This window comes from Oncorhynchus nerka, linkage group LG25, assembly GCF_034236695.1.
Source record: "Oncorhynchus nerka isolate Pitt River linkage group LG25, Oner_Uvic_2.0, whole genome shotgun sequence".
Lineage (NCBI taxonomy): Eukaryota > Metazoa > Chordata > Actinopteri > Salmoniformes > Salmonidae > Oncorhynchus > Oncorhynchus nerka.
The window spans coordinates 35663958-35672467 of NC_088420.1; the positions used below are offsets into that span (position 1 = coordinate 35663958).

The following is an 8510-nucleotide window of genomic DNA, read 5'->3' on the forward strand; positions in this document are numbered from 1 at the left end:
GAGCTTGTTGTCATTGCACGCAATCTCAACACTGGCTCATCCTGACATGACCTTCTAGCATGACAATGCCACCAGCCATACTGCTCGTTCTGTGCGTGATTTCCTGCAAGACAGGAATGTCAGTGTTCTGCCATGGCCAGCAAAGAGCCCGGATCTCAATCCCATTGAGCACCTCTGGACCTGTTGGAGCAGAGGGTGAGGGCCAGGGCCACTCCCCCCTGAAATGTCTGGGAACTTGCAGGTGCCTTGGTGGAAGAGTGGGGTAACATCTCACAGCAAGAACTGGCAAATCTGGTGCAGTCCATGAGGAGATGCACTGCAGTACTTAATGCAGCTGGTGGCCACACCAGATACTGACTGTTACTTTTGATTTTGGCTCCTCCCTTTGTTCAGGAACACATTATTCAATTTCTGTTAGTCACATGTCTGCGGAACTTGTTCAGTTTGTCTCAGTTGCGGAATCTTATGTTCATACAAATATTTACACATGTTAAGTTTGCTGTAAATAAACGCAGTTGACAGTGAGAGGACGTTTCTTTTTTTGCTGAGTAGTTTGGGGAAAATTGCACAACTTTAGATAAAATCAATTAAGCAAACGACAAATATTCTCCATGTTTGGATAGGATGCACTTATTTTCCAAATCATCAAAATAACCTTGGTTATTACCTTTGAAAACTAGGTAAATATTAGCAATGTGGGGAAAGGGAACCTTGAGCAATAATGCATTACTTTGAACTTTTGCAATCTGATAAAAAAATGTGCATTTCAACACCAAATGATCATCTACTTTGTGTTACAATATTTTTCTGTCCCATGGGCCCCATTTATCAAACATGCTTGGTCTTTAACTTATGTTATTTTAACTTCGTCCAACTCAGGACTTCCAATAACTTTACATATGCATTGTGAATTATAGCATAAACGTCAACAGAATCTATTTTATTATTGAACAGGTTTGGTCAAATTCAATCCATTTTGTTACATTGCATTATGCATAGAAATATATTAAGTATTAATAAGGCTCTTCCATTATGGAATACATTATTTGCATAGACTTTTTGTACTTTTCTCATGATAAACAGAACATTACAACTATTGATTAGTGTTACTCATTAGAACCTTTTGAAAATTTGATTTCATTCTATAACCATAGTGTTTGTTACAAACATTTCACAGTGCTGGAGAAATACTGATTTCTAGGCCATATCCCTGCCATAGTTGATATCCCAGGCATATCCCATCTAAAAAGTGAGGTAGACTATGTATGCTGAACAGCATCTATTAAGAGGAAGATTATTGTAACCAAAAAGGCAGGAGTGGCCTAAACATCAGTGTTTCATGTATTGGTACATAGTTAAAGAAAGATACTGGACATGATTTGACAATTACACAAGACATCAACAAAACTTGTTTAGTAAATGCTCCAATTGGTCACAATCTAAAGTACACTTGAATTTGTGTTCATTTCAATCAGTTATATTCTACATCATAAGGGCCTTATTTCCAAAGTGAATGCTTCCTTTTATCAATTGCACAGGCTGTGCAAATTCACCTGATACAAAGTGGCGTTGGAATCAAAGACATACAGGAGACAGTGTGGTAATGCTGAATCACGCAACTCATGACCCGTCACGTTATTTAGTTAATAAAGCATTATGGCCCCCACCTACAGTGCTCTACGTTCAATTAGAAATTGCTGGGTGGTTCGAGCCCTGAAAGCTGATTGGCTGACAACCATGGTATATCAGACCGTAAACCATGGGTATGAAAAAACATTTATTTTTACTGCTCTAAATACATTAACCAGTATATAAGAGCAATAAGGCACCTTGGGGATTTATGATACATGGCCAATATACCACGGCTAAAGGCTGTGTTGAGGCACTCCATGTTGCGTCGTGCATGAGAACAGCCCTTAGCCGTGGTATATTGGCCATATATCACAAACCTCCTCGGGCTCAATTAAACACTAGTAAACAAAGTTGACTAAGATCCCTGTTCTGCCCCGTGTTTCTTTGTGGTTCCTAAATACTACAAAGATCCCTTCATAATATATTCATTTTGAAAATGTCTAAAAAGGTACATATGGATCCACCTATGAGCTGTTGCTGGTCCTAACAGTAATCATAAACATTGGCTACACATAAGTGTTTGCCCTTTAAGCTCCTAATTGCTATCTGAAGGGGTTGCTGTAATCAGTGAACTTCTGCTAGCATGCAACTTCCCCTGAAGTGATTCAAAGTAGGATAGTACCCCTGAAAAATGACTATAAACCTTAGTACTGGCATCTGCCCATTGTACTGTGTATGGCTTCTCTTCGTTTCATCATTCTAGCTCCTTTCATTTTCCTTCAACTCTAGGTTACGGTTGGATTTTCAAACTGGGGTGCAAGACTGACACTATCCCTAAGAGAGATGAAATCAGCCCACAAAAGCCCACCACTCCTGGGTTTGACCGGTACACACCCAGCCTGTCCAGTGGAATGAAAATATCACAAATGTTTTTCAGTGTGTCAAGGGTAACCGAGGGATGGCTTTTAAGACTCTCAAAAAGCAGGAACAGAAAAGCATCCAGTTGAGGAACAATAACAGTAGCCACATCAGGGTTGTCATTGAGGTGCTGATCCATTTTCTTCTGAAACTGCCTATCTCTGGTTCTCTGAACCATAGTCTGGGTGATTACATAAACATCTCTGGTCAGACTCATAACCAGGGACAGGAAGTAGCAACAAGAGGCATTCAAGCTCCAGCGCTCCTTGTCGATACCAGGGACAAGGCCAACATTTCTGGCCCAGAGCACATTGTCGCAGATAAAGTAAAGGGCGCGGTTGATGTTCGCCACAGTAAGGCAGAGGCGCAACACAGGGTCAGAGAGCTGCAAGGTTCGCTTGGCAGCGTCAATGGAATTCACAGTGTTCCCCAGTCTGAGCACTGAAACAAAGAACATAAAAGGACAGAATTCAGCACTTGCTCATGAATGAAAACAGTTATCATCAAGTAAGCTACATTTGACTGATTGTTGAACCAAATATTTGTCAGCGCAAAACTAGAGCTTCTTCCCAGGAATAGAACGACAGCTTTCCTATATGACCTATGGCTGGGGAAAATATCTGCTTATGTAACTATTAACAGTCTATGTCTTATGCAATTGCAGAAACAGCCTAGGGGTCCTACTTGAGGGTCTGATACCTAAAATGTTCTCCACTTAGTCAATAAAGCAATCCAATAATAATTAGCCTACAGTTCGTTTCAAAAACACTTGTTCTAAAGGTTAGTTAGCTACAGTATGTCCCTGGGAATGTAGTATTTGGTGGTGGTGAAGGTTGTACAAACTCACATTTCCTTCCAGAACTCATGTTGGACTCCAGACTCTGCAGCTTGACAACAAGCTCTTTCCTTGCAGAATTATTGCGAAGCAAATACTTCACCAAGGCACATGCATATTGGGTTGTCCTGAAATACAAGCAATAGACATCATGACCATTAGACACATCTCAGCAACCATGTCTACTTTTATTTAACTATTCAAGTCAGTTAAGAACAAATTCTTATTTTACAATGACGGCTTAACCCGGACGACGTTGGGCCAATTGTGCGCCGCCCTCTCGATCACGGGCGATTGTGATACAGCCCGGGATCGAACCAGGGCCTGTAGTGACGCCTCTAGCACTGAGATGCAGTGCCTTAGACCACTGCGCTACTCGGGAGCAATGTGTATCAAGTAACGTTAGACTGAAAAAAGCTACATTAGCAAAGAGGTGTAACTTGTTGCAGCAAATTAATGATGGATAACATTGGCATTAGTTAGCTAGCTAAGGTTGAAATTATGCTCAACCCTAACTTTTAAATGATGAGTTAGCTAAATTACTGCAGACAGCTAACGTTAGCTTGCTACTAAAGAAGACGATTTAGCTAGCTAACTTACCAATGACATACCTGAAAATACGATCCTTCCTTGACTTTGATTTGTGAATTTAACAAAAGACTCCATTGCGACCAGTGCCTTATTGTTTCAAACAGCAGATAAAATGTCAAACTTGCAGCCAAACCGAGGCTAAAGTAAAGCAACTGCATAGAGATGGATAGGTGACTCCCCTTTGTATCTATGCTATTTTAGGGTATTTGACAGCATATGTAGGACAATTGAGGCAATCTCTATTTTGAAGTAGAACATTTTCTTCTTCGCGATTGGCTGACCCCTCCTGGTGACCCACCCTCCTGATGACCCAGTTGGACATCACTCCAACATGGTCACAATGATGTTGGACGTCCTACACCGTTTTCTACTACATAAAAATGGTGGACGCCTCCAATGGCGTTTTGGCCTCTATCATTCTCTATGGGCAAATGCTCTCATTTCATAGCTTGCGAATTTACGTTCCAGTACGGAGGGTTTTGCCGACGGACAAGTGTGTTTGTCAAACAGCCCTTTCGAATACTTTTAACAATAATAATTTTATTATTTCCTTTCTTGGAGTAAGATTCACTGATCTTACGTGAGTAATATGTAACAAAGCAAGTAAATTAGGCATAGTAATATCATGGTTCAACAGGTTTCAGCAATAATGATAGGCATGGAAGTACTTGCACATTAATCTCACAGGAATTACATTCATTTGAATACAAAGTACAGACAACATTAGAATGAAAGAAAACATTTATTTCAAAACAAGTAAAACACAAGAAGGGACATTCAACATGTGGCTCCAAGTGAAGGGAGATGTTGGCTTTGATAGTTAGTTGTATCTACATATACATTATATATGAACATATGTAATCACCCTAAATTATGTTCATAATACATTATGAAAATATAGGCAATCATAACCATTTTATCCTGAACTACCCTCAAATGTTCCCGTTAGCCACAAAACCAAGCGACAGACATCGTTATAGTTGAACATAGTCCCTATAGCTTCCGTCCCTCTCGTTGCCCTTACCTGGGCTCGAATCGGGGCCCCCCTGCACACATAGACTACAGTCACCCTTGAAGCATCAAAAAGCCGAGCAAGGGGAACAACTACTTCAAGGTCTCAGAGCAAGTGACGTGACAGAAATGTTCTGAGACACTTCACATTGCTTCACATAGCATTGTGATAGTTGAACATACAGTATGTCCATTAGTTTAAGGTACAACAGACATGATGTATTATGTTAATCATGTTATGATTAACATAATAAACTGCCTTCATTTTGTGAGAGTCTTCTCGCTTCATGGTTTCAAGGCTTAAGTCCTCCTTCCTCATCTGGTAGGCGCCTCTTCTCCCTTTAAGGCCTGGTAGAAATCTTGTCTTATCTTCAGTACCTCAGGTGGAACTCTGCCCTCCTGTCTCCTAGTGGCTCTCTTTTGTGCCTTTCAGCGGTTTGTGATGCATTTTTTGCATGACACACAGCAGAAGATGGGAGTTTAGACTTGTGGCTTCATTTCAGGAGAGATCCTGGGTTTGGAGGTTAGATGCATCTACATATCTTACATTATTGAAAAGATATCTACAACCATAATGTCCTCATATAGTAAATTATGCAATCCTAACCATTAGCCAAAGCAGCAACCCTGAAATGGTCTGAGCCACTCAGAAATTCCTTCAAGTACCTTCACATAGCATTGTGATAGTGATAACCTCGAACAAAACAGACTAAGTCCTTCCTCATCTGGAAGGAGTTCCGCCTCCTAGTTTTAAGGTCTGTTTCAGTGCCTCAGAGGGACTTCTGCCCACCGGTTCCACAAAGGAAGCCAGTGTGCTACCCTTGGGAGTAGACTGACTGTACACTATAACAAGTAATTATACTTGTAATCTTCATACTTTTCGTCATAATCATCATCTTCCTCTTCATCCTGCTCATCTGTGGTCGTCTGCAGATAGAACATGTTTATCAGTTATGCAGTGTGTGTGAGAGATCCTTTATCATGTGATGTTGACTGTACATTTGAGTGAGAATGATACAACTGATCACTTTTACAAAATATCAAATTTAAAACTAAACAGTATTTTGTAGCAATACAATGTAATACAGTGTAAGTAGTTATGTGTTGCTGGTATATATTGGACTGTTCCTAAAATAGAAGTTGTCATTGATGCAATCAAAAAACACAAAGCTTACCATAATGGCGTTCAGCAGGGGACTGCAGGACTGAGGAGAGCGAGCCGTGTGGGGATTTTATACTGCAGGGTAGCAACAAAACCTGAGTCTCCACCTCCCCTGTGAAATGAAACTCAGACCGACTTTTCTGGAAACAAAACAGATGGGAAAGGGTGTGTCTCAGTGAAGTGCGACTGAGCACAGTGCATACTAAACATGCACACTCACTCACCCTCCAATGGATCTGCTGAAAAACCCCTGACACCTCTACTGGAAAAGCCTGACACCTCTGCTGGAAAACACCTGACACACCTGACATGGAGTTAGTGGAGCCAATACATCCTCTACCCTGTTGGCTGAGTGTACAGGCTGGTGTTTACTGCATTATTGTCATCTACTCTGTTGGCTGAGTGTACAGGCTGGTGTTTACTGCATTATTGTCATCTACTCTGTTGGCTGAGTGTACAGGCTGGTGTTTACTGCATTATTGTCATCTACTTTGTTGGCTGAGTGTACAGGCTGGTGTTTACTGCATTATTGTCATCTACTCTGTTGGCTGAGTGTACAGGCTGGTGTTTACTGCATTATTGTCATCTGGAAGAATACAATCAACTGGAAGGTGGAAATAAGAGGTGTATTTGTACCAACACTTACCCTTTACCAGTGCTAAAAGGCCTTTAGCACAATACACTACTAAACATTTGAAACTATGGTCAGAGAAATATCTTACAAAGGCAGACTTTATATTTTATTGTCTTTAGAAAGCTACACTGTACATTATCTGATGATTAATATTATGTTATTATCAAATATTGTGTAATTGTACTTTGCATTCCTTTGTAATCATTTATTTCCCCTGGACATTTTGAAAAGTCACACCAGTGGGGTGCATGAGCCTCGAGTCTCATGATGAGACCTTCTAAAACTACAGATGTTAATACATGTAAACTAGGATTTTGTCACTCTTGACTACCCAGCTGGCATCCACCCACTAATGCACCTTATATCTGCTAATGGCTAGTGACCTTGTGCCCATATTGAGCAAATGACAGTTCTCATAGTTACATGTATGTTGTTGAACTGTTGTGTCACTGTTGTCAGCCTGTTGTTCTCCTGTCTGTAACATAATTGGCACTAAAACTCCTATCAAAACTAAACCTACTATAACAATTCATATGAACCATTCTTATGTTTGAATTGAACTAATACTAGTAGGACCGATGAGGGAAAGACTCATTTGGTCAATACATCGATAGAGAATTCAAACATACTATATTTTGGTGAAAGGATACAATTAAGCAATAAGGCCCAAGGAGGGGTGGTAAAATTGGCCATTTAGCACAATCCCACAAGGCGCCTTATTGCCATCATAAAGTTCTTACCAATGTAATTAGAACAGTAAATAGTCATTTTTTTGTCATACCCATGGTATAAGGTCTGATATACCACAGCTTTCAGCCAATCAGCATTCAAGACTCTAACCACTCGGTTTATAATATGGAATAAACAACACATAGAAACAACAGACACTGGACAAAACATGTTAAAGTTGCATGTGTTTACAGTTTTATTTTCACATTTTCATTGGTTTTTACAGTAAATGTTGCGTACAGCCTTTTTAGGTGAATCTATTATGAGATTGTGATTCAGCAGGCCCCTCCCTCGAGCCCACCTAACTAAGCACGCAGACCACCAGAAGCCAAAGGGAAAAAGGGAAGTGGAAAGTAGTTTTTGGCTTTTGTGGTTTTGCTTCTGTAGAGTTTTGGTTAGTTGTTTCGAGGTCACTGCATTTCTGCAGCACTGGCTCTGCACACGTCACCCCCTGCTGGCCCGGCATGGGAACACGACGTATCGGCCTTGTTCCTGCGGTAGGCAGCACCACTGTTGTGTTACTCCCTAGTGAAGGCCGCACCCGATGTGTAGTGTTCTCATGACCAGACGGTCGCGGGGGAGGCGCGACCCGCCCTTAGTCTAGCCCAGGATTTCTTCTCCTCCTTCTCCTCCTCCTCCTCACTGTGGGAAGAGAGATTGTGTTCAGTACTACATTTCATAAACCTTCACCACAGCAAAACCTTCACATTTGCTCATAAACCTTTATCAAACAGTACTTTATCACTGGTGATGCAAGGGAGTGGCAGAGAAAACAGCAGCAGTAGAGGTCTTGATACGTATCATTGAACGTGTCCCAATACAGACTTATTGACTTATTGATGGTTCTGAGTAGTTGTGAGACATTTCTTGATTTACAGCAATAAAAAGGAAGTCTACTTGTCTCCTTTTTTACAGATACATTATCTAGGACCTGACATCTCTGAACAGTAATATATTATTTTACAGAGACACTTCAAACAGAGATATTTACATGATTCATAGCAAGCAGACAGAATGGGACTACATGGTGACCTGTTAAAGGGTTATGGTCACCAGCC

General features: G+C 40.8%; 1 protein-coding gene and 2 long non-coding RNA genes across 3 annotated transcripts; all 3 read right to left on the minus strand.

Annotated features, from left to right (window-relative positions):
* Positions 1–911: 911 nt before the first annotated feature.
* Positions 912–4242, minus strand: LOC115109445 (peroxisomal membrane protein 11A). Its single transcript, XM_029634341.2, is given in 4 exon segments — positions 912–2931; positions 3338–3453; positions 3937–3955; positions 3958–4242. Coding segments are annotated over 4 exon segments (738 nt in total). The 5' UTR covers positions 3992–4242; the 3' UTR covers positions 912–2362.
* A 397-nt stretch (positions 4243–4639) lies between these two features.
* LOC115109450 (uncharacterized) lies at positions 4640–6539 on the minus strand. Its single transcript, XR_003860523.2, has 2 exons — positions 6103–6539; positions 4640–5854 (listed from the first exon to the last, which is right to left on the minus strand). It is a non-coding gene; the product is annotated as an uncharacterized LOC115109450 (long non-coding RNA).
* Positions 6540–7624: 1085 nt separating this feature from the next.
* Positions 7625–8510, minus strand: LOC135564525 (uncharacterized). The gene is made up of 2 exons (XR_010461114.1): positions 8444–8510; positions 7625–8094 (listed from the first exon to the last, which is right to left on the minus strand). It is a non-coding gene; the product is annotated as an uncharacterized LOC135564525 (long non-coding RNA).